Source organism: Suricata suricatta, chromosome 12 (assembly GCF_006229205.1).
Source record: "Suricata suricatta isolate VVHF042 chromosome 12, meerkat_22Aug2017_6uvM2_HiC, whole genome shotgun sequence".
In the NCBI taxonomy this organism is placed as follows: Eukaryota; Metazoa; Chordata; class Mammalia; order Carnivora; family Herpestidae; genus Suricata; species Suricata suricatta.
This window is the reverse complement of record NC_043711.1, coordinates 14,402,288-14,428,558: the sequence shown is the minus strand read 5'-3', so window position 1 is coordinate 14,428,558 and position 26,271 is coordinate 14,402,288. Positions and strand designations below refer to the sequence as shown.

Genomic DNA, 26,271 nt, shown 5'->3' with positions numbered 1-26,271 from the left:
CCTATCTTCACTCCAGACTTGGCCTAACAAGTAACCTCTTCCCTGACACCCATTCTTTCCCTCCTTGCCCTTGTCACAAGGTGGGGTCCTAGTGTCTGGGGTATGGCATGTACCTTTTTCTATCCTTAATCTGTGTGAGCAATGGGGACTGGGACTCCTCCTATCCCATGGCCACAGACTTGTGTGTGGCTCAGTTCAGAGGGAACAAGGCCTCATGGATCAGGACAACTGTCCCATTTGTTGGCTGGAGAAGCTGCTTGAGACTCACCCCTGACCAATTGAGGAGCCCGTGCTTGCCTCAGTGAAAACTCACTTGAGGGTTGAATCTGGAGCCCCTAAGAAAATGCCCCATAAGTGTGCTGCTTGCAGCCCGTGTTGGGGCATGGGGCACCAGTCAGGATTTGTCACAGATGGACTGGGACAGGTTTGGGCTTAATTTCTGTAATGTCTTCTAGCAGTTCTGTGTCTTGCCCATGTGAAACCTAGCCAGCTGTGGTGGTTAGAGAGGACAATCAATGCCCCCAGGCCAGAGGCAGGAAGGTCTTAACAAAAAAAGACAAGAAAGTGCAAAAAAAAAAAAAAAAAAAAAGCACCTAGGAACACAGGCTCATATTTTATGTACGTTAGAATTTACCAGTGATCTCCCTTTATGCATAACTTTTGAAACTGTGTCAATACCTGAGAGCAAATATTGAGGAAATGAACACCAGAAATTGTTCATTTCAGAGCTGGCAGGGCAGCTTTGTGCTAGAGCCCATATCTGTAATAATGTCCTGCAGCAAAGACACCCGATGTAGATGCCACGCTTGAAAATTCCAGAAAAAAACCTACCACTCGAGGGTGGAGGCTAGAAGGATCTAAGAACCAGCAGATGGGCAAAACTCACTGGAACCTCACTCTCCTCCCTCAGCTCTGTGGGGATGCTGGCTAGAAAGCTGCAGATTCTGGTGAAGATGGGATGCCCAGAGGCAAAGCCACAGTGTCCAGTTTGGGGAAGTGTTCCAGGCCACTTTTGGAAGTGAAGTCAGGAAGCCCAAGAAGCAGGTGTTTCATTGTTTCCCCATTAAGAAGGGATAACCCTACTACAACTGTCCCCAGTCTCCAAGCTGCCCCAAAGCTGGGACAAAAATAATGCAGGGAAACCAGGACCGAGGGGACAAAAGAAAAATACAGCCAACACATTGTCCATTTCTTTATTTTCCTTCAGATTCTAAGACTTCCTCATGACACAATGTATAGCCATTGATTCCAGCCTCTGTTCATTGGAACTTCTATTCTGGTTTGGTGGTCAACTTTTTACATTATCAAAGATTTAGAGTCACAATAAATACAAGTGACAATCTCTCCACCCACTCCCCAAACCCCCAGCTTCCAAATACCCTGCACTAGTGTAACTATTACACTTTCATTGTTAAGTATTAGAAAACTTCAGCTGTCCTTTAAAAAAAAAAAAAAAAGCTCAGTCCAAGTTCTTTAGGCAACCATCATGTGCAGCATAGCTCGGCATCAAATAAAAACCCTATGGTGGAGAAGCAACAATTGTCTTTTTCATGATCTACACCCCTGTGATGAGAATACTTAAATTATATAGAAAATTCCTCCCCATGTCTTTCTGTCCACAGGAAAATGACATGTAGACACAGGAGCCATAACACAGCAGGGCTGAACTCCGTTGCCTTTTACTCCCTCTGCACTGGGGCCAACCCTAGGGTACAGACAGGACCAGAGGCTACCCCTGGAAGGAAGGGAACTGTTGGCCTTGTCAAAGGTGTGGGTCCCAACATCACAGCTGCGACACTGGAGGACCAGGGCCCCATGACATGGGCAGGACGGCCAGAGCAATGGGTGGTGCTAGGTGGACCCACATGTATCTATGGCCAATTTCAAATATGCAACTTCACCCTTCCAGAGTGGCTAGCATCTTGAACAGTTTCCAGTTGCCACTGGGAGGGAGTTCATGTCACAGATAACTCTGGACCTTTATCATTTGGAACTGAAGGCTCCCAAATTCTCACTGCTCCTAGGAACCAAGTTCTCTCAGTCCTGAGGCCTGAGGGGTCAAGGGGAGACCAGAACCCCAGCACTGTGGCCAATTTTGAGATGGGCTTTGCTGATGGGAGAACACCCTTAACATTAATATCCTGTGTCCAAACCCCACATACAGAGATTTAATATGCCTTTCCTGTAACATCATAAGCCTCATCAAAGAACTACTTACTTGGGTCTTATCAGAGAAGTTATACCCAAAGGGAGAAACTTAAAAAAAAAAAGTGGGGGAGAGTAGGACTTTTGATACAGTAGAAATGAACAAAAGATTAAGGCATCTCACATTCTTGTCCCCTTTAAAAAAAAAGTTACCTGTCACAGTAAGTGGCCCTTGATGGGATTATTCCCAGGGACACTGGGCTGGAGGTGGCAGAGCCAGGGCCTGTAGCCCCATCCTCCACCAATGGCGGTCGGATTTGTACTGAATTCATGAGGCCCACTTAATAGCTCAGAGGCTGGTAAAAGCCCAGCCAGGCAAGGTGAGCAAAGGTGGTTCCTGAGCACAGTGATGAGCGAGGTTCTAATGGGCTGGGGTTGAGAGCCAACCTGTGCAGCACAGCTCAACTCAGGCTCTTGAATCACAGACCCATTCAACTCCAGCTGGGGTGTGACAATCCTGGCACACCCCTCCAGTGCAGAGGTGACTCTTGCCTGGATGCCTGATCCCGAGTTACTGCATAGAACTGAGGTCTGTTTGCCCATGATAAAGTGGCCAGCCCAGGTGCTCCTTCTTGAAGGATTTGGAAAATCTGGCCCATGTCATTGAACAGAGAGGGCTAACAGCTCAGGGTAGAAAAAGACAATTATTTATTTGCCAGGCACACAGAAAAATGTGAGGAATAGAAATGCTTGCATACTCTTGATTTTTTGGTGTAAAAACACCTGCCCCCCCATGTCGATTTCCCTCCTTTCACCCAAATCCCTAGATCTTGAAATGAAAGCCACCCTTCCCCACCCTCCCCCTCCTTCAGCCCATCTAAGTTACGCACTCAAAACAAAAATCAATGAGCAATAATATAGGGTTTTACACAACAAAAAAATCAGAATGTTGCAAAACTAGGTCTTCTACTGCAGGTCAAAATGTTGCTAAACATGGATATTCACACAACATGAGAGAGGGGGTTAAATGAGCCTTTATTAGAATGTTGTAGCAGTGTGTTTTGAAGGCGGTGGCCCTACAAAATAAGGATTTTAAATTAAGTCCCTAACTGCATGGATAGGAAAACTGGGGCTGGGGCTGAAGTGGGGAGCAGTGTACCCCATCTCCACATCGACACACATGTGTGCATGCACACAGGACACCCTTGCACCTGCACGGAGACAGCCCCGTGCACAGCACACTCATGACGGCTTCTGCCTATCCTCACGGAACCAATTTTTTAAGAGTGGGAGAAACCAAAATGAAACTAAGAGCAGACCTGATCCTTTGTAAGACATTTCTGTAGACTCAAAAGAGGGTTAAAAAAAAAAAAAAGTCTGAAGATGAACCCTGGCAGCCAGGCCCGGCTTTAAGGAAAGGTTCTAAACTAGACCCAAATGGAAACCCTGAAGTCTTGGAGGGGCAGGGGCAGCTCCCCACCAGACACACCTGACGGGTGCATAGGCTAGGGTAGCTTAGGATGTTGTCCATCAAAATAAGTGGGGAAAGAAAAATTTAATAAAAGCACAACAAAACAACACAATAGCCCGCCCCTCCAATCTCCCACTCAGGCTCCAGATGTTGCTGACAATTCTCTCCTCCCTTCTCCACTGCCTGTGCGTGGCTTCTGGGATTCCAGGCTCTCTGGCTGGGTCTGGGTTGCAGTTTGTTCTTCTGCTAAGTGTGGGAGGTCCAGGGTCTTCGGGATGAGCAGCAGCAGAGGCCTTCCGCTAGACTGAGAGCTGGGCAGTCAGTGGCCCGCCCTCTGGGGTGTGGGGGCCGTGCTCGGCAGGGACCCCTGGGTCTGCACGGTTTACTTTAAACTCCATCATCATGAGGTGATTAAAAAAAAATCGGTCAACCTAGAGATTGCCATGAAGGAAGGCAGTCAAGGACTGGGAGGCTAAGACGGGGAGAAGCAAAAACAAAACAGAACGCTCTGCTCGACTTCAGAAGCCCCGGGCGCTGGTCTAGCCGAGCATGTCACAGTGTCCAGGGTGAGCCGTCCGTGCACCCTGCCGGGCTTGGGGGGCGGGGGGGCGGTAGAGGGGGGCTGAAAGGAAGGGCCGGAAGCAGAACCAGCCCCCGAGGTCCACTTTTCTGCTGGTGTTGGGCAAACTAAAGGCAAAGAAAGGAAAAAAGCCCAAGGGAAAGGTCCCCCAGTGATATTCCTCGTCCACCTGTGAAGCAGCTCCTCAGCTTGACTTTGCAGCCAAGAATGGAGCCCTTGCTTCTGCAGCATGGCCGGCGCTCGCTCACTCATTCTCTCGGGGAGCATGATGTCTTCCCGAGTGGAGGGTGGCAGGGCCAGGTGGAAGGGAGGAGGGAGCCTTTTCTCCACTGGGCCTGGATCGCACTATTTCCACGTGGCTGACTGGGGGATGGAGCGTGGCGGGATCATGTCCAGGAGGTACTCCCGCTGGCGGTCCACAGCTGAGGAGGTCTTGTGCACTGCTAAGCTTGGGCTGACAAACGCAAGGGCCCCGCCTACAAAAGAACAGAGTGACAGTTTTAATGGTACAGGAATACTCTCATGACATTAAAGGGAACACAGAATGGTGAAAAGAGCATGATACCTCTGTCAGGCACTCAGTTACACAAAAGTGGCACACCAGTGAAGAGGCAGAATGGGGGGAAAGCCCCTAAGTATAGCATTTATTCTCCTGGGGTAGAAATACCATTATATTTGTTTTGTATTCTCAAAATTTCCACAATGAACAAGCATCTCTTTTACAACTGGAAAATGAAGAAAAGACTTCCAATCTTCCAACACACATAGGTTTTTGGCTGGCCCGGGGGTAAAGACTTCCCTGTTCCATCCCATCACTGTGTTACCCCAAGAGTGCTTTTGGTGGAGGTTAATGTATTTTGTGGAACAAGTGTTTTGGGGTCAAATGCAATTGGGAAACCTCTACATTCTCAAGAGAAACCTGACTGAGTCCTGCCCAGAAACCGAGGGTTACTAGGGAGGCTGGTAGAACTCTTTTGGGAAATGCTGCTTTTTAAAGGTATGACACATTTACCTTTAGTCCTACTGTTGAACACAGCAACTATTTATTCCTTCATATTCCCTTTCAAACATTACCTTAAATATGCAGTTTTTACATAGCTCCTACCGCTGTGTACATACATGCAAACACCTGCATTGGACTTTTCCCACTGATTTCATATACTTTGGAAATTTCCCACAAAAGGAATTTCCAAATAGCTAGGAGTTCTTAGTTGTATCTTAAAGACGATGTACAAGCCTACCTTTACCTGCTTTATGTTTACACATGCTCTCTGCTCTCCAGAATAGTTAGATTCTTCAGCAATCAGACCAATGTCCTCCTTGTCCTGAGCTTCACCCTGTGGAAGTCTCTGATATTTGGCCATATTTCTAACTCTATGGTCAGCTGCATGCACATCAGACTCCTGTGTTTTGTTTGCAGACAGCCTGGCTTCCCCAGCTCTGCCTTGGGAGACAGATCTCATGAGGTGCCTCCTCCTTTGACAGGGATGCAGCTCACGTGGGGAGAGGGGTACTTGCTCCCACAGTCAAAGGGCTCACCTATCTCCCTCTCTCACCCTCTGTGCCTTTTATTTTCCGGTTTTTGATGAAAATAAATATTTAACTGTCACCTCAATGACAGCACATTAAAAAAAAATAGGGTAAGTGGTAGAGGGGATGACCCAGGGACAATGGGGGCTGTGCTCACCTGAGTGTATCCCCCCTCCCTGGAGTTGTTTCTCAAATGTGGTCTCCTCAGAGTCCTCTATGCCCACCGTAGTGTGGTTAGAATCTTAGCCCCCACCCCAGGGGTTACCCCCACGCCTCCTACCCATGTTCTCTCTCCTTCTCTCTCTCTCTTTTTTTATTTTTAATTTATTTTAGAGACAGAAAGAACATGAGCAGGGGAGGGGCAGAGAGAGAGAGGGAGATACAGAATCCGAAAGAGGCCTCCAGGCTCTGAGCTGTCAGCACGGAGCCTGATGCGGGGATCAAACCCATGAACCCTGAGATCGTGACCCTGAGTCAAAGTCAACACTTAACAGACTGAGCCCACTCAGGTGCCCCACCATGTTCTCACTCTAGTTTCCAACTTTGTACCACCTGACCTGTCCAAGCCAGAGGGTGGGAAGAGCGCCCCACACAGCAGGGAATGAAGAACACTGCCTGGTTGGACAAGAAAAGTACAACATAACAGCAAAAACAGGCATTCTCCATGGTGGTAAGGTGGGGGTGGGGTGGGGGCGTGGCGCCCAGAGTTGGCAAGATAAGTATCTGTGGGACAGGTGTCCACTGCATGGTATGTGTTTGTAAGACACACACTACCTCAACTGGGTCTACTCCGCGTTTTGGGTCAGAGTTAAGAGTGGGTATAGGGCAAGCAAACGACAAGGGCAATTAGTTATCGACCGAGGGCTACGTGCTGTTCAGGCATCTTATTTAAGAGAGTTAAGCTGAAGAGCCAGAAGCAGGTGCTCTCAGGGAACAGGTCTGGGGTCTCAGGTCTCTTTGTACCATTTCTGTTCACCTTGTATGTGTATATGTCTTTTTTCTTTTTTAAACTGATAAGAACAGATACTACACTTGATCTTAGCCAAAAGGCCGAGAAGCGATTCTCTTTTTTCTTTTTTAAGTTTATTTTGAGAGAGAGGAGAACATAAACTGGGGAGGAGTAGAGACAGGGGGAGATAGAGGATCCCAAGCAAGCTCTACAATGCCAGCATGGAACCTGAAGCAGGGCTGGAACTCACGAACTGTGAGATTATGACCTGAGCCGAGATCAAGAGTTGGATGCCTAACCGAGTCACCCAGGTGCCCCTGCGGACCTCACCATGATAAGGTCCCCACTTTGAGCCCAGTAGGGGCCTCCCACCTGTACTCAGGGGTGCCTTCTTCCAGTTGGTAGTGGAATTGCCCTTGCCGGTGCTCACAGCTCTTTCGGAATGTCTGCCGGTCCTGCTGACAAGGGCTGTGGCCGAGGCTGCATTCTGCAGTTTGGGTGACTGGCTGAATGTGTGCAGGACACCTCGGGGTGTTGCGGCTGAGCCCCGGGACAGCTGGCTGGAGGCCTATAGTGAAGAGAAGGTATGATGGCTCAAATGGGGAAGGGGATGACAGAGGGCGAGACGCTCAGCGCGGCCTCTCCGTGCTCTGGCAGACCTCTTCCCACCCACACAGGGTCCCTAAAGTCCAAAATCAGGAGACCAGGTAAGTTACACCAGGGGGGAGGGGAAGGAGGGAGTGAAAGAGAAACAGACAGACAGACGCAAGCAGCGTGACAGTCGGCGACTGACGTGGTCACAGTCTGGGGCGTGAGGGCTGGTTGGTGGCGCGGTGCAGGGGCTCCCGGCACCGCAGTTCTGACCTGTAGCACAGCCCCGTTACTCCAGTCGCGGGCCTCTCCTGAGCGGAACGCCAACTTACGCCGGGGTTTTATGACCTACACAAATGGGGGGGTTGAAATCGAGGTCAGCACCATCCACAGGCAGGCCTAGGGTGACCTAGAGTGACCAAAGGGCAGCAGCTGTGGCCACATGAGGCCCAGTCCCCATGGGACAGGCTGTTTCCCGGGGGGCAGCACAGCCACCCACTACATTGGGATCTTGAGAAGATGTGTTTATTAGTGAATTACAAAGGACTTCCAAGGAAACAAAAAATTGCCAGCGGGGTGCTTTGGGTTTATAGGGGGTGGGAAAGCAAAGCATTGGAAAAAAAAAAAAAAAACCACTTGATTTCAAACTTGCTTCTCTCCTTAATTTAGCTAGAACATTTCTTCCAAATGCCCCTTTTGCATCTCAATGTGGCTTTCAGAAAAATCCTTTTAGACAAGAAGTACTTGTCAGCCGGAACACTGCAAGTGAAAGCTACAAAATCTAAAGAAACTGCAAATTAGTATTTTCACCACCAAAGGCCACCATTAAATTCAATTTAGACACACAGTTAACAACTAGGCAGATGACTGCCCAGTGAGAGACAGAACGTTGGAACATCTTGCTTGCTAGAAACAACTCCCAGCCAAGGGAACAAGGCCCCACTCCTAAAAGGCAAGGCCGCCCCGCCCATGTTCCCAGGCCTCAGGGACTCTCACCTGCTTTAGTGCGGGGTGTGGGGCAGCGGCAGGCTCAGTCTTGGCCTGTGCGGGGGCGGCACCCTGCTGCAGAAGGCGCTGCTCGATCTCCTGCTCCTGCTGCAGCGCCTTCACAAAGGCAGCCTTCAGTCGGCTCGTGTGCTCTACCTTGAGCGCCTTCTTCTGGTTGGAAGCCATGCAGTTCTCGCACATAATGGCACCACCCTTCTCCTCCCGCCAGCGGCATGTGAAGTCCGTCTTGCACTGTGCACACATGTAGGGCTCCCGGGACAGAACAACAGTGGCTGACATCCTGCCTGCTGCAGGGAGAGACAGTGGGCTCATGTCAGAGGAACAGAATGCCAGAGTTAGAGTCCCTACCATCCCAGGGCAGGATAAGGACACATGACAGATCTGGAGCAGTGCCCTGGGCTGTATGGCCCAGCTGGCATCAGGAACCCAAATCCCAAGCTGACAATGCCTGTTTGGCACACACATACTGGGTGCTTACTATGTGTGGACACTAGGCCAGACTTGGGGAAGGTTTGCCAATAGAAAGGAAGATGAGAAGCTTTGGAAAATGCCATGGATTAGGTACATTGGGTACCAACTCTCAAGAACATCCGTGCTCTCAGATTGGCTTCTCCCAATTGCCTTTCACACCCTGAGTGCAACATTAGATTTCAGGGATGGAGGTTTCCAATCCTGTGTGTGAGATGATGTGTGAGAACATCATCACAGTGAAGAGGAGATGGTAACCCCCTCCAGGTCCCACCTCACTGATGGACAAGGCATATAAGGACTCATCATCCAGCAAGTAATAATGTTGACAAGTGTCCTATCCAGCATCTTGTGCATATACAAACATGTTCGATTCTCACAATAACCTAACAGGGCACACTACTCCACTCAAAGTTCTTCTGAGGAAAAACTGAGGTTGAAGAGATGAAGTGACTTGCAGTGTCACACGCCAGTCAGCCACACGGCCAGGACTCATACCTGCTGCCCAGCTAAGAGCACACAACTGCTCTGGGTCCTCGGCCTCCTTTTCTAAGATGGGAACGTGGTACCTGCTTAGTTGGCCATAGGAAGGGTGAGTGGGGAAAGCCAGGTAAAGTGCATGCTCGGGCATGGTATCAAAATTATTTTTGTCATCAAGTGAAGGGGTACTTTTTGCATTTTGTAACTATCTTTTTTATGTCTAGTACTCAAGGGCTTAACTTCCTTTTCACATCAGAGACCATGCTGCAGCAAGACCCCTGGCCTGCCCAAGCTGCCCCAAATGCTGAGGGGCTGTGCAGGATCAGACTGGGGCAGCCCCTCACCCTACAGAGCAGATGAAATGTCACCAATCCAGCCACCCAGGGTCTACTTCACGCCCCCAGCCCCAGGCCCTCACCTGGGGCTAACATGCTCTGGTGAAAAGAGTACATCACCTTCCAAATACCCAACCCTGGAGGACATGGTACCTTTTCTTAGGCAGCTGTGGTGGGCCTGAACAGCACCAGAGTGGAGATACCAGTATGAGGCTGCACAAAGTCAACCAGCCTGAGGCTCTGGAGACACCTCAAATAGGGATCAGAGCTTCTTCCCACGTTAGGACCAGTTTTGGGCAATATGAGAGGGATACTGACTCCTGATGAGAGAACAGGTAGAAAAAGGCTGATCTGGGAGAGCAGATGCCCAGGGCAGATGGTTGCAGATGGACAGGCATTGTGCTCTGACTTGGGCCTCCTATTCACCTGTCCTGCACTGGCCTCCAGGTAGCTCTTTTACCAATAACACTCCTTCATGAAGACATCAAAGGGATCCAGACACACCCAAGCCATGTGAGAGCTCATACCTTTCCCTGCTGGGCCTGGCTCTGGGGCCCCCTGACGAGTGGAGGCCACCAACCCCATTTTACAGAAGCCAATGATGGGCCTTTGTGGCTGCCTACTCTCAACCTGACTCATGGTCAATCCTTAGCCCTGTGGTTGGCGCTGTTTTAAGAGCAATGGAGTTGGGTAGATGGGTGGGGTACAGTAAGGAGGCTATGAGTAAATCTGAGGTGGCCAGCTTGGTGTTCTCTGCCTAGGGTCTGGCCCTGCCTACATATGGAGGGCTCTGCCTCTCAGAGGCACTGGCTACAACACTTGAAGAGGAAATTCTGTGATATGCTGACTAAAGAGGGAGAAGAGAATACTCCCTCCAACACTCCAACAGCAAGCAGGCACTGCAGGGGTCACAGCGCCCTGTTATACACATCTGCCTCCCTCCCTCTCTGCAGGAGAGTTAAGCAAGCAGGCAGAAGGTGCATTTCCTCTGTACAGGCCCCATTACTGTTGCCCCCACATCTGTGCCCTGGGAGCAGTTGGCATGTACTAAGGAACACTTCAAGGTACGCAGTCTAAAAACTACTGAGCCCTCCCTTGTCCTGGACTGGTTATGACTCCACTCCTCCTTAGCTCTGAGCATTTGCGGAGATCGCATAGGGAGAGGATTCAGGCTGGCTGCTCAAATAAAGTCACCACAAATCGATCTCAGAGCAAGAACATCTTCACATCAACGTCTTGTGGAGGTCTCCCAAGGGCCAACACCTGGTTTCCCACCTCATTTCCAGTGTTACTTTTGATCACTATACTCTAATATGCCCTTTATCCCTAAAACCTCCTAACATGCAAGTGGTGTTTTCTAAACAAAGCTGCCTTTGTTTCCAAGGAGGATGTTTAAAGGAATCTGGCCCAGGCATATGTGTCCCTCTCCCACCCTGGGGGCTCAGAGCACTCAAGGCTCTGGAAAGTTCTAGCCTGAGAGCCTTGTCTGGAAGCATAGCCTGTCAGCTTCCTGCAGATGTTCCTCCTCACCCTCTTCTGCTTGCCCCAACGTCACAGAGCTGTTGGGGGATGATCCCCACCGCCCCCCCCTTGGACCATGCATTCAGGGCCTCAGGCTTCCTCAGGGACTGGCTCTCAGAGGCAGCCTCAACAAGAGAAGGTGACTGTGATGTGTTAAAGAAGTTATCTAAGGTGACATACGGTGACTACATTTATTGTGGTGAACACTGATTAATGCATAGAACTGTTAAATCACTATAGTGTAACCTGAAACTAACATAACATTGTATGACAAGTATACATCAAAAATAAGTAGTTTTAAAAATGCAAGAACTAAAACAAGCAAAAAAGTTATCTAAGCCTCACAGCAAGCAGAACTGATGAAAAAAAGTCACCCATAAGATACCCCACCCTGAATAGCTCTTGGTACACAGCAGGCATTCTAACATGTGCTGTGCATTGAAAACAACCTACGTAAGAGAAACTTCAGTGGCAAGAGATGAAAATGGCCCCAAAGCCGACTCACCTTGTGTCTCCAGCAGGTTCTGCACTACTTCCTCCAGGCCGACCAGGTAGATGAATTCGTTATTGGCAGCACTGGGCAGGAAGTTCATCTCTGGGGCAGGGGGCTTGGGAGGGGGGATTTCAAGCAGCGTCTTCTCTAGCTGTTTGCGCAGTGCGAGCTTTGCGGCCGCCTGACGACTGGCTGGAGAATCCGCAGAGGTGACCACAGAGGCCACGCTGGTGGGGGTGGAGTTGGCCTGAGCAGAAGTGACTGTTGTCCCTTTCAGCGATGCTGGGGAAGGCTTTTGGGAGATAATAACCTGGTCAGTGTGCTAGGGGTGCCTGACCCCACAGCCCAGGATGGCATTATTACTTGCACCTATGAGTCTTTAAGACGATAACTCTGAGCTGCCTGACATCAGCAAGCAACAGGTAAAGCAGCATTAAACTCATCACCCTATGAGATGACCAATCCTGTAAACATACGTGAGGTTTAGTTGATATCTAATAAACTACACACATTTAAAACCTGTAATTTGCTGTGTTTTGCAACATGAGGACACCCATGAAACCAAAACCATGACTAGGGCAGTGGGCACCCCCGCTCAGGCAACACAGCCACTGTCCCGTCACTATGGTGGAGCAGCCCTTCTCCCAGCACAGGGCTAGATCATCTCCTTCGCTGCGGGGGTAAGGCGGTAGAAATCACTACAACACTGGTGGCATTGCCTTCATGAGCATCTTTGTGTGTGCTTATCTGGAGGCTCAGCTCATGTGTGTCCTTTTTGAGGTTCCCGGAAAGGAGAGCTTCTGGACCAACCCATGCCCCCTTTCCCTCTTGATCTTTGGTGCATCTGCACTACTTTCTTGCCTTCATCTGGACCCCAGTGCCCAATGCTCCATTTTCTCCTTGCTCTAGTTCACCCAGCCGTCAACCTTGTCAAGTGCTTTCCCCAAAACTTTAAGTTGACCACACCAGTGCCCTTCTGGAAATCTAAGGAAAGCAGCATACACCACCCCCAAGAAAATACACATACTTGACAACTTGCACACAACACATCACAGGACTCAGGGAACCCAGGAACCACCCTATCCCAGAACCACCACCCTCACAAAGTTGAGCAAGCCTCCCAACAAAGAGGAAGCCAGTCATCACAGCACACTGGCCTGACCTGACTTTAGAGAAGGCAGGGATGTTGCCCAGAGCCCTGTTGGCTGGGCTCTTATCTGAGGGAGGCAGACAAAGATGCGCCAAGCCACAGGGGGAAGAGAAGCTAACACATCCATCAGCAAAAGCTGCTGTAGACCCAGTAATTTCATCTGTCAATAAAACTCTTGCTTCCAGCCTGCCCACCCACCCTGGTTCCATCTTAGCTCTGCTGGGTGGCGAAGACTCACCCCATCTCAGAGGTTCTGTACAAGAGGTGAAGGGACTCGTGTCTAAGAATAGATGTGCTGGTGCTGTGAGGACATTTGCAGACATGCTCCCCGCATGTGCTCACACCAATAGGGAGGAGGGTGGGGAAGGCTCTGGTGCCCCACAGTCACCTCCAGGCCTATCAAATTCTTCACCTGGCCTCATCCATCCCCCAAAACATGCTGGGTCCCACATGCAACTTGAAGCTTCACCCCACCCCTCAGCTCTGCACCTCTTCCCCTCTCAATAGCTATCTACCTCTGCTAGACCACAGTTCTGAACACAGGACTCCTTCCCCTGACTTTCATACTGTGACAGCTCAAGTCCAAACCTCCATGGGACATACAAAGCCTTGCCTGGCTCTGAGTGGGCAGGCCACACCATACCACTCCGGAGACAAGACTGTGCCCCAGGACTATGGGCCCTTGATGTGTTGTGTCTGCAGGGCACATGCCCCACCCTGATTCAGCACAGCCCTCACCTGTGGGATGTTGACAAGCAGACTGGTGTTGGGGACATTGGCGACACGAATGAGGCCCTGCTGGATGATCCTCTGTCCCTGAATTTGCACACTGGGCACAGAGGCCCGAGGGGCCAGAAGGAGTGGTGGCGGCCCCGTGCTGGAATGTTGTCTGATGTTGTGGATTTGCTGTGGGGTGGGACAGAAGATAAGATGGTAAGAGAAATGACAGAGGGAGGGAAGAGCCCCCAACCTGATGAGCAGGAAGGGTTCTTGTTGAGGTGGCTGGCTGTTTGAAGTTGCCTGGATACTCGTACATCCAAAGAGAAAGCCCTGCTCACCTGAGCCCCCCTGACGAGTGGGGGCATGACGACCTGTGAGCTCGCCTGTGGCCCCAGCTTGGAGGACACCTGCTGCCCGCCTCGGACCAGGGGTGGTGGGATGACACTGCCAGGCATTCTTGTCGAAGAGGTCTGTCAACAGCACCAAACCCCAGGTTTTACGTGATTTTTTTTTAAATAAACAGGTTTGCTGTTTTGTAAAAGTACACACTTTTTTTAAAGGGGGGGGTACTAAAATGCTTATTTATTCTAGGCACACACAAAAAAACAAGGAACATGGACTCTGACAATAGCTATACAGACTGGGCTCACTCAGAAGTAAACTGCACCAACAAGGTAGCATATTTTCACACACAGCAGGTGTCCAGCCAACCCAGGCTGGGTGTCACTTGCCTGCTGGCCTAAGCTGGGGGTTCAGGCCTGTTTGAGGGAAAGTGGACCCCTGTCCAGACCTTGGTCTCATGTCTGGGAGTAGGAGCTCTGCCCTTCTTATCCTGCTGGGTTCCATAACCACCTTTGGGAATGTCAAAATGAAAGGAACCTGGTCTGCCTAAATCTTGGTTCTCTTCCAGTTTGCTAGGAGCCCTCCTAGCTTTTGCATGATTTATTCATGATGTCAACAGTGGCCTAAGTTTGGGCCTCACTCAAATCTAATCAGAAGGAATGGGCAGCCTTTCAAAGGAACTGGATCAGACTGTCCAGGAGTACAGAGGGGACACTGACCTGAAGGGATGGCTTGCCAGAAGGAATGTTCTGGGTGCCCCGCACAAGCGGGGGAGGGGTGGTCACGGCACTCCCAGCAGAGCCTGTGGGCTGCAAGAGAGCAGGACATGTGAAAGATGAGGGGACTGTCAGTGCTGCTCCCCTCACATATAATCCAGACAGAGGAGAATTGGTTTTCTTCTTCTTCCAAAAGTATAAGGCTCTCAAAGATTCTGCTTCCAGTCTACTTATGTCTGTAGCAGGAACTGACATGACTAAAATGGGCAGGGGAGAGATGTTACAGCACCCCTCACTCCTGGGAATGCTTGGCATCATTTTGTGGTTCAGGAGCAGGTTCTGCCTACCAGGGAACATGAGGGCTGGTGGTGGTAACTGAGTAAAGGACCCCATGTCTGGAGAGATTAATCCCAACCTTAGGGAAAAACTAGAGTCCAGGCACTTCTTAAAGTAACATAATCCACTAGAGAAGGGACAGTGACAGACTTGGTTCACTTCACGGAGTCTTAAACAGCTGGCAAGGCAACAAGTAACAGGCAGGGCTCTGTCCACTAGGAGATTAATAGATGCCAGGTCATGTCCACTAATTGACTATAGGCAAGTGGGAGCTCAAGCAAAGCCTTAAGTCAGACCAACGAGTATCCTCCTGTCCTGTTCCCTTAAGAGGACATGTGTTCCACATACTCTGTCAGGTCATACTACCCAGGACACACTTAACTTCTAGCTTACTAAGATAGTGGTTAAATTAAATAGAAGGGTAGCTTAAAAAACTCAATAAAACAAACTTGACCTTGACCTACATAGTAAGTCGCATTAAGCAGCAGCACAAGGAGCCCAACACCAGGGGAGACAAAGAGCATAAGCCCCCGGACAGAGACTCTGGAGCCTGAGCAGCACTTGGTATGCCCCTGCAGCATTAGGCAACCTGTCTATATAAAACCGTGGTAGCCACTGATGGCCAGCATGGCCATCCACAGGGCAAGAGGCCTCTCTGTAAATAGGTTTGTGACAGTTCTCAATCCAGAAATGTCTTGTTCTGCTTTCTTAAGGCTTATAATCTATAAGAAGTAAGTTTTACATATTCATATTGAGAATATTCTAGACCTAAATGCACCGTAATATCCTTTTACTCTGACATCCTTTTCACTAAATCTAAAATTCAAACTTGAGACTTCAGATCTTGACCCTCACACCCCTGAGGAAACTTGGTCACCCATGACCAGCCACTCCAATTCCTGGTACTGAGGTGGGCCAAGGTAATGACTGTGAATTTCCACCTCCTGTTCTTAATGGCTCCTGCTGGCCTTGAAGACAGAACAGATACACACACACCTTCTGGGTGGTAGTTTCCTTTTGTATTTGACTCTGTCGCAACTTTTTTAATAAAACAAGTTTTGCTTCTTCTAATCTTAACTCTTCTTTCAGTTGCTTTATCATCCTTTCTCGTTCTTCAGGGCTGCTTTTCTGTAAGGGCAAAAGAAAAAGGGTTGAGGTGGAGGGCCACAGCCAGGGAGCACAAGCCCCACTGTCACCAGCTCCATTTTAGGGTGTTGTCAGACAGGGCATCCCCCAAAACAGCGACAAAGCTCACCATGAGGGCCTCAGTACTGGTCTCCTTCAAGGCCTCCTTCGTCAGTCCATTCACCCTTGGGCTCATGGGCTGTTCATTGTCGGAGAGCACGATCACATCGGGAGAGGGGGCTCTCATCTCAGACTTCATGTCACTGTGGAGAGCAGAGATAGCAAGTTGTTGCCAGATTGCCTGGACACTGCCAGACACCGTTCCCCAGAGCCCGGCACAAACACACCACAGATGCCCAGATTTAGTCATAGTCAGAGCAAGGAGGTGGAGAGCATGACTGCCCCCACTCACTCTCCCCAGCCTCTTCTTGGGTATCTTCCTTACTGCATACCCAAATTGACTTCTCTCATTGCACTCACCGTAAGGGACACAAGCCCAGAGCTAGGCCCAGCCAGGATCATTCTTGGTGCCCACCTCTGTGTACCCATGACTGAAAACAAGCTGGTGTGTTCAAAGGTGTTATGGCCGTTTTGGAAAACATCACAACTTCCTTCTCTACTGTGTGGTTCAGTGTTGGATAAAAATGCTCAGCCCTTGATCCTGGGGCCTACTGTTGGGGCACCTGTGTGTTGGTATGACAGTGTCTAAGCCTCTACTATGTCACAAAGTCCACACACAAGGTCCCAGAGACAGTGCTTTGCCTCCCACCAAGCATCTCCATTTTGGCAAATGTGAACTTTCCCTTAAGACCTGGCCTCCACTTATGCTGAAAGAGATCTGAGCCTTCCTTTCATCAGCGGGAAAACCAGCTGAAGACCAAACACACCCACTAGGTGGCACTGTGATCCAAAGAATAAGCTGATGAACTTAACTGGGACGAAGAGCTCTAAGCTGTCCCACTCCTCCTACTAGACTCCAATGGAGGGACAGAGTTATAGATGGAGAATTAGTACTTTAATAGCCCAATGAATTACCTTTTTCATTCTTGGAATGAGCTCTGTCTTTAGGGATGGACAGGCACAGAGGACCAAAATCCTGAGGGTTCATGTCTACCTCTGGGCCTCTGTCCCACCCCAGAGCTCTGCCTCTCTTCCTCCTAATGAGGCACATGGTGACTACACCTCTATACTCCTAATCCTGATCAGATTTAACCAGTGTAGCTGTTGACTGAACTCTTACAAGAGATCAAGGGAGTAGACTAAAAGGTGCTATTTCAAGGTATACAGTCTCCTCACTGGGGTGATCAACCCACATTCTCAAATCCCGAGATTGGCTGGCTGTTTATAAAATAACTCAGAACATCACACTGGGCCTTGCCAAATCAAAGACCAATGCAATCTGGGAACCAGTGCTCGTCTATGTGTTCGTAGACTCCTCACTTTGCCCAAGATCAACTTTCAAGGTGACCTCGGGGCTCCAATTTCAGGTTCTCTGGATGTACACACAGATACTGAGGGGCAGTGCAAGGCCCCAGCATAGGAGCTGTGGCCACTGATCCCAGCTCAAGTGGGCTCCCAGGTGGCTGCATGTAGACAGAGCAGCAGCCCAGGCAGAACCATGTTTAGAGTTGCAGACTGCAGGCACTTCTTCCTGAGCAAGAGTGCACTGAGATCATGGTAACCACTTTTTTATCATCTTATAGGGGGCATGCAGTTTTCTGAAGGTGAGAGATCTAATAAAACTCAAATTTGCCTGAGGGAAGAGGGCAGGGTGAGGGACTGAGACCATCTGGAGGCTGGAGCTCCCTGAGATGGCCATTCTTGACCACAGCACTCCCAGGTCTCATCTTGGCCTGAGTCTAATCAATAACTCATCCAAGAGATGACGTCACTCCACCCCCATCAATGATCAGTCAGCATCCCAGCAGCCAGCAGGGACTGAACTTCCTGTATGCTAATCATCCACCAAAAAGTCATGTGACAAAGGCATTTCCCTCCTTGGTCATGTGACCCTTTTAACTGTGCCTTCCAACATGAAAACCATGGCAACAGCCAGTACTAACCGGTTCGTGACACGCAGCCTTCATTTTGAGAAGTGAGGTAGGGTTCAGGTGCTGTCAGAAAATGGAGGCAACCCAGCTCACCCTGGGGCTGCCCAGCTGCAAGCACTTCCTATGTGGCGCCAGCCCACAAGGAGCTGTTGGTGTATTACAGGGAACCAAGGTCATCTCTTCCAAACACAAAGAGGCCACCAGTCCCTCTAGTTTCCAATATGAAAAACTTTGCTGAACTCAATTTTTAAAGTAAAGATGCTTAAAAAGTCTCAGTACTTTCTCAGAGAGTGCTTTTAATTCCGGAAAAAGAACACCCCTTTGACATAGGCTGAAAATTACTATGGGCATTCTTTAAAAAAAAAAATGTTTTAAATCACAAAAATATTTAGGGAGAAGAACAAAAGCAGAGGAAATCTAGCCCAACATTGCCAGGGGGAACACATCATGGCCAGGTATACTGCACTACTGTTTCAGTCCATGGTAGCAGCCTGAGTACCAAGTTTATTTGGAAGTTACATGATTTCAGGGTAAATCCAATAAGCCCATCTTGCCCATCTTGGGAGTCCTTATTTAAAATAGTATGATCAGGGGTGCCTGGGTGGCTCAGTTGGTTAAGCGTCTGACTTTGGCTCAGGTCATGATCTCACGGTTCGTGGATTTGAGCCCCACATCGGCCTCTGTGCTGACAGCTCAGAGTCTGGAGCCTGCTTCAGATTCTGTATCTCCCTCTCTCTCTGCCCCTCCCCTACTCATGCGTTGTCTCTCAGTCTCTCAAAAATAAAAAGATGTTAGAAAAATAAAAAAATAAAATAGTATGATCAAAAGGGATTTTATGTGACCTGTGAAAATCCCTGGAAGGAGACCAGGCTATTATTAGCAAAAAAAGGGTCTCACAACCTCCTCCCCTATATGTCAGCCCTGGCTAAACAAACACAAAAGTTCTGTTGCCTGTTTGAATCTTCCATCAAGTTTCCTAGAGGGAAGGCAAGGATTATAATCTTAACTCAAAACAGATCCCATGTCCTCAGCACCAGGCTACCATCCCAGCTGTTCACCAACCAGCAGTCAGTGCAAGGTTAATATTTAGTGTCCCCCTTAGCCTATGCCAGGGGAAGCAGTCTCATCAAGAGAACACAGAAGCCGTCCTTGGCAGCTCTGACCTTTGTTGTTCACTGAACAGGCATGCCTGATGTGTGGGAAAGGGGACACTTCATCCACACTCATTCATTCAGCCACTTGTAAACCCACCTAAGAAAGCAGGTGCTATACCAAGCAATGGGGATAAATCCCTGGATAAAAGGCAGTTTTATCCTCAGGATCCACCATGAGGAACAGACCCTCAAACCGGGAGGTGGAAGGGCAAGCATGGCCCAAGAAATCGACCACCACTAGCCTAGGCTCACTGAACAGCAGGGACAGCTTCACCAGAGCTCAAAGAAATGTAGCATCTTGTTACTCCAAAGACCTGCTCCATCAAAGCCTACATGTCACAAGATCCCCAAGATTCCTGCACACACTAGGGAAGCTGGGGAGGACTATAGGCATGACAAGGCCTCAGGACAGCAAACTCCTCCTCACTGCCCGCCTGAGGAGACAGGTATAGTCAGCCACAACAATTCCCTAACAGAACCCTCCCCTACTCTCCTCATCTTTTGGGCCCGGCTGGGTGCAGAAAGGCAGGTAACTATTAACTGTGTTCAAGAATTGGGTAGGGAGCTTTGGCAGTCATAGTACCAGCCTCATTCACTCTTGCAAACACTCATCTTGCCTCCACCTGACCCGCCCTCAGTGTGTTCTTCCACTGGGGCCCATTCACCCCTTCCAGGCCAAACTTATCCACTGGCTTTTCCAGCTCCCAGTTCCCGTACCCCAGGTCCCTCCCACAGATACATGGTGCTGTGGGTTCCTGCTGCCTTCACTACCAGTCCCTCCGTGGAATGTCCCTCCACCAAACTCCTGAGGCTCCCTTGTGAGCCCCGCCTCAGATTTCAAGACATACTTCAAACCATGTGCCCTCAGAAGGGTCCCTGGCTGGCCCTATCCTCTGACATGCCAGCCCTGGGAGCACTCCCCTAGTCCATTCATGCATGCCTGGGGAAGCCTTCTTAGCTATGCCTAGTACTATCCATCCTGGGGCGGGGGGCGGGGGGGGGGGGCAGAGAACCCAGGACAGAATTCTGGGGTTCCACTGAAGGGCAGGACAAGCCTGAGCAGAGGCTTCCCTGCCTGTACCAGCTTATTCACCCTCACTCCAGCAACTAGTTCAAGGAGTGTCTTCATCTTTTTTCCTGGGTCAACTCACCATCCCAAAGCCTCCTAGGGTGACAATGTCATTGCCTGTTTGACAGGCAGGTTCCCCCACTGCAAGCTGGGACTGGAGGCCATCATAGGCACAGTAGCCATGGCCCCACTTGGAGCCTGTCTCCATGAGGCCCAAGCACTTCAGCTCCCAATGAAGACCAAGATATTCCCAGGGTGAACCAACAAGCAAGGGGCAAGAGAGAGGGGTTCAGCCTGGATATGACACCATGGCTCCTGAACCAAGCCTGCACATTGGGGACTTCCCCCACAAAGCCACCCACGTTTCACTTGGTTCTACCTCTTGTAAGTGAAGAGCCGAGGGTTGGACATTTCCCTCCCTGTGCCTCCTAAAAGGACCAGGACAGGAATTCCTGCTCTGTTGCCCCTCAGGGTTGCTGGTGAGGTGAGATCTTGTCCGAGGAGGCTCGGACACCCTATGAGACCGTCAAGGAGGTTCAGGTTTCAATCTTTCCTAAAACAGTAAGGGGCTGCTTGCCATGAATGCAAGCTTGGCACACAGCAGACAAATGGTCATTGAGGGTTAACACTTATATATTTTCAAACCCAGAGAGGGCAGGAATATGTCTGTTCTGTGAACTGCTCTGTCCCAGCAGCTGGTGCAGGGCCTGGCACAGTAGGTGCTTAGGCAACATAGCTGGTGGGCATGCCCACCTCTTACTCTTCCTTAGCACATGGTTCCAGGATAGTCTATGAGTTTATGAGGAATCCAGTGATGCCTGTAGACTGACTGATGTGGGTGGTTCTTTCCACACGCACAGATGCCATGTTGCTAAAGGATGTGCAAATTCACTTAAAAGAATTTCTGAATTCTGTGTCATTATGTCTTTTCAAGCAATAGGCCCTGGAAGTCCAACTCCTAACCTGTGAGTCAGGACTTTGGTGGATGTTAAGAACAAATCCTACTACCCATAGTAAAAACAGAACAAAACAAAACAAAAAACCATGTACAGAAGATCACTGTGCTGTATGTGACAAGGCCACACACACCTCTCCATGTTCACACACCCATCCAGTCCTATCCCTAGGATCTGGGCTGGTTTTCAGGCTCACTCTCTGAGCTACAAGAACGCAGAGGAAATAATGCTACAAGCTTTTGTGGCAAGGGCACAAAAGCCTTGCAGTTTCCACTTAGCCCCTCAGAATGCATGCTCCAGTAGGGTCTGACTGTGCTGAGGATGCCAAGCTAGCTGTCTGCATTGGGGGTCAACAGACACACAGAGATGGCAGCAACATCCTAACGAGTGACAGTACCACTGGGGGACATCCAGTCTGGCTGACACAGGACTGCAAGGAGGAGAGCTCAAGAAGGAGTGCCTAGCTAGGATCAACCAGGACCAACAAGCAGACATGACAGACAATGCTACACTAATACATCAATACCTTAAACAATTAAGGCTAACAGGGCTGACAGTCCTGCTCTGCCCTCCCCAGGGAACCAGCCCACACCACTATAACTCCATAGTCTCTCTCAGACTATCCCCAACAAGGAAACCCACTCTAGAAATTACCCTGGGACAAAGCAGGGAGAAAGAAGGTGGGTAGAAAAGAAAAGGTTTACCTAAGCAGTCACCCTGCTGAACTTTAAAGCACTCCCAAAAGGCAGGGGGTTGGGGGGGTGGGGGCAGTTCTCTGAACATGGAGAAAGACCATGGGAGATGCAGACTTGAGAGGATATGGGAGCACAGCTCCAGAAAGGCCTAAGAAACCAGAGCTGCTCAAAAAAGAAAGGAAGTCAACAGAGGGTCCCACAGGAGAGGAGAGGGACATCTGTGGGTCTGGGAGCCACCACAGCTTCAAGCACTGCATTGAGTGGTATGAATCAAAGCCAGAAAGCAATTCCACATGATTAATTTAATGAGCATCCCCATTCCAGAAACAGTTCTAGAAAAATCCTGCGAGAGAAAGACGGTTACAAGTTCCCAGGTTAGTCCTACCACCTCAAAACATTTCACTGGCAGGCCCTGCACATGCCTCTGGGATCTTTCATGGCCATCTGGACATGGGGCTGCTCATTAGGACCCCACAACACCCCACCCTCCTTTCCCAAGGGGCACAGTTCACTAAGAAACACTTGATGCGATTAGAGAGGGAGCTCTGTGGTACACAGATATGAGCTGTGCCCCAAAGCTAAAGACTCGGCTGCCCCAAGGGATGGGAGGCACTGAGGGTGCCTGGTCCCCCTCCCCAGACCCCCAGGGCCCTGGAGCCCACCTGCTTCCTGCCTGCCCTGGCCCCTCTTTAACTCCCTGGACTCCCTTCTTGGCATCCATTACCACTTCTTCCAGCCATGTAACTTGACACTCTGTTGGCTGGGATGTCAAGAGAAAAGCCCAGAGCCTGCTTTATAGGGGCTGGGAAGTCAGAACATATTTTGCTTCTTCACCACAGAGGCCATGGAGGTGAGCAGCTAGGGATGAGATTTTTGAAACCCAGCCATCATTCTTCCTGGAGCCTTCAGGTCCAGCTATCACTCTGGGAATCCTTTATGGTACACCCTGCCACAGCTACAGCTGAACATTTCAGAAGAAAAGGAGCTCCTAGAGTCAGGCTCTGGCCCTGCAAGCCCATCCCCCCTCCAGGTCCCCCAGCACAGAGAAGGGTAGTCCCAAGGTACATGGCCAGAGCAGAGGAATGCTGTGCTGTTATGTTAGGAGGGCCAGAAAGCATTTAGCCTGTTCTGCTGGGGCTCCATCTAAGAACACAGGAACCCTGGAAGTCACAGCCTGGCCAGAGAAGCCCAGAGGACTTCACTGCAACTAGAGATAGCAATAGGGGCCAGTTTTAGGGGCATGGAGAGTCTCCAAGGGCTACAGACAAAGGTCAAGGATGGGTTAAAGAAAGCACTCCTTGGGCAGTGGCCCCACATAAAGACCCCAACACTGGGGCACCTGGGTGGCTTAGTCGGTTAAGCGTCCGACTTCGGCTCAGGTCATGATCTCACAGTTTATGGAGTTTGAGCCTTGCATCGGGCTCTGTGCTGACAGCTTAGAGCCGGGAGCCTGCTTCCGATTCTGTGTCTCCCTCTCTCTCTCTGCCCCTCCCCCATTCACACACACACTCTTTCTCTCTCTCAAAAATAAATAAAATAAAATAAAATAAAATAAAATGACCCTTTACAGTGGCCATCCCTGTGCCAACCACCATGATGTAATCTTGTAATTTGTGTATTCCTCTCAACTGACTGATCGTCACCCCATTCTATAGGTGAGGAAACAGTCTGAAAGGTGTGACTTCTCGGAGGTCACACACTGATGACCTGCAGATAACCCAGGCCCACACTAGACACAGGTTTCTGCGGACCCTTGGTAATCCTGCCCAGTTCTGGGACACCAAGGGCTGCCATGTGTACCCTGCACTGCACAAGGACCCAAGCCCCCACCATGGGTCAGAGCAGCTACATGCCCGTGGCGTAATGGGCTCAATGGCACCCCTGAAAAAGTAGTAGTCACAGCATGGGAGAGAGAATGGGTCCCACATGACTGTCAACTCTGACACCTCTAACTCAAATTATCAAATACCATTTCTGGACTACTTTTAAGAGGAAAATGTTTTTATTTATACTTAGAATGCTGGACAAGGCAGCAGCATCCACCACATGCCAAGTCCCTGAGGTGAGAAAGAGGACAGTGTGACAACATGGATGTGGCCCTCAGATTGACTGGGAAACAACTCTTGCTACATGGACTGCTGCCTGCCTAGAAAATGGGAGAAAGAAGGGGACGCAGTGCAGCACTCAGGCATCCAGACTCCCAAAGGGCCCAGGGCCTGGGGGAGTGAGGAAAAAGGAGCATGGGACCCCAGATGTAACAGCACCAACACTGGCGTTCCCTCCTTCCTCTGGTCACCAGACCCACATGCTAGACCAACCTTCCTCCAGATAGGAACACAGAGAGCCCATGAGCACTCTGCAGCAATGGAGGGACTCCTTACATCACATAATCCCAAACATCTCCTGGGATGCCAGCTCCCTCACCAACTCACAGCAAGAGTAAAGTCACCTGTGTGCAGATGAAAACCACACATAAGAAATAAACATTGCTTTCCAGCTTACAGCAACTACAAATTTTTGTGCTAAATGGAAAGTGCTTCTTTGCCTGTAAGTTTATTGCCCCCTTAAAAAAAAAATCTGTGTTTTAAACAGCTGGATCCTCCCCCACCTTCCCCTGGCAAATCCCAACTTGTTCTCTCAGCATAGCTGTGGTGCTTCCCACCCCCCACCAGATCTGCTCCAGCTGCTCTGAGTGCAGCAGGACTATGGGAGGCTGGGCTTACTCTGCAGCTGTGGGGGCATCCACTCAATCCCCAAACCTCAACGACCCTCAGTTCCTTCATCTGCAGGATGAGATTCTGCTGACCTCCAGGCGATGTTGTAAAATGTAAAAGGCACAAAAGTGTACCTAGTCCACAAGTGAGAGCCCCACCTCTCTTCCCCATCCTTGCTAAACATGACAACGTGCACAGACAGAACAGCCCTCATCACCTTCGCAGCTATTATTTAGCTCTGAATTGACTCATCAGGCCACATGCCCTGCAGTCAGAAGTCCCTGGGGACAAGGTCCTATGCTGAGGGCTTCTCTTCCTTCTACTGTCTGACTCCAGCAGGCCGTTAACCACTGCTGCCTGAGATGTGGGCACACCTCTCTGACAGAAGTCCTGGTCTCTGCCCATGCCAGATGACCTATCCACAGCCCACCTAAGCAACTCTGCATTGCCCTGGGCTCAGCCAGGTCATTGGCACTGCAACACTGAGACAACTACCTTTTTTCACCAAATTAGCACATTAGTGCCAAATTGCCAGGACTCAATGACACCATGCTGTAGGCAAAGCCCTGAATGACGTGTAAGCTATTGACTTTATTAAACTTCAACCCTGGAGTACCTTTTTAATATTCTGTCTCAAGATAAATCTCTCCTCCTGTGTACCAAAGGACAGCCATCCAGAGGTAAAGCATGTGTATGAGCACTCACACTGCATGAAGGAAGGACTGACAAACACTTTGTGATTATTTTCCCAAAATGGTTAAAGCCAAGACTGTTTCTTCAAGAAAACAACTGACACTATTTGTTGCCAATGATAAAAACCCAAGCCCCCAACAAACAAAATGTAGAATTTTGGAAAATTTATGTTTGCTTCCATGAACCCAAGGTCTCTATAGTTCTGTACTACTATTTTCTAATGCTCTATGGTATTACAAACTCAAACATGAGTAAAAGATCATTCAGGGGGAGAAGTTACAAATCAACAAGGCAGAAGAATCCCAAATAATTTGTACAGCTGTTTTGCTCTTGAGGAGGTAGGGGAGGGGTGGGGTATGGGCCACACCTGGTGACTTCATTCCAATGAGTTCAACTTAGAGAGAAGAGAGTAACTTTACAGTGGCAACACCTGACAGATGCCATGTCAACCAGGTGATTAAGGTCAACATCACAGTCAAAAATCAAGATGATGGCACGTGTTGTAAATACAATGTGGTAAGAAGAGTATTGCACCTCTGTGGTCCTCTCCAAACCCATCAACCCAGGCCAACAATGAAAAACACGAGACATATCATAACTAAGGGATTTCCCAAAACACACCTGATCAGTTCTCCTCAAAATTGGTGAGGTCATCAAAAACAAGAAAGTCTGAGAAACTGTCTCAGACCAGATGAATCTAAAGACACATGATGACTAAATCCAGGACAGAATTATTAAGTATTTTCAAATTTCTAACAGAGCAAATGGCCAAAAGATATTTTTCACATAAGCAAGATGGAAATGGAAAAAGTGGAAACTGTAGGAGCGCCTGGCTGGCTTAGTTGGTGGAGCATGCAAATCTTGATCTTGGGATTGTGAGTTCTAGCCCCACACTGTGGAGACTGCTCAAAAATAAAATCTTAAAAAAAAAAAGGCCAAAAAAAGTGGCAACTGTACAGTCTCTGCAGTTTCTCAACTC

General features: G+C 49.5%; 1 protein-coding gene and 1 pseudogene across 5 annotated transcripts in view; both read right to left on the bottom strand.

Moving 5' to 3' along the window:
* Positions 1 to 1,179: 1,179 nt before the first annotated feature.
* Positions 1,180 to 26,271, bottom strand: part of GATAD2A (GATA zinc finger domain containing 2A) — a 103,372-nt gene continuing 78,280 nt past the window's right edge. For 3 of the 5 annotated variants that reach the window (XM_029915987.1, XM_029915986.1, XM_029915989.1), the window contains 10 exons: positions 16,091 to 16,223; positions 15,832 to 15,963; positions 14,503 to 14,592; positions 13,780 to 13,911; positions 13,460 to 13,627; positions 11,584 to 11,863; positions 8,263 to 8,561; positions 7,540 to 7,614; positions 7,048 to 7,243; positions 1,180 to 4,672 (listed from right to left, as the gene is read on the bottom strand). In XM_029915987.1, coding sequence (XP_029771847.1) covers positions 4,542 to 4,672; positions 7,048 to 7,243; positions 7,540 to 7,614; positions 8,263 to 8,561; positions 11,584 to 11,863; positions 13,460 to 13,627; positions 13,780 to 13,911; positions 14,503 to 14,592; positions 15,832 to 15,963; positions 16,091 to 16,223 — 1,636 coding nt within the window. In that variant the 3' untranslated portion in view covers positions 1,180 to 4,541. Of the gene's footprint in view, positions 4,673 to 7,047; positions 7,244 to 7,539; positions 7,615 to 8,262; positions 8,562 to 11,583; positions 11,864 to 13,459; positions 13,628 to 13,779; positions 13,912 to 14,502; positions 14,593 to 15,831; positions 15,964 to 16,090; positions 16,224 to 16,440; positions 16,635 to 26,271 lie in introns of those variants that run through there. The other 2 variants (XM_029915990.1, XM_029915988.1) reach the window with 2 other exon arrangements.
* Positions 6,618 to 6,788, bottom strand: LOC115275625 (annotated as a pseudogene).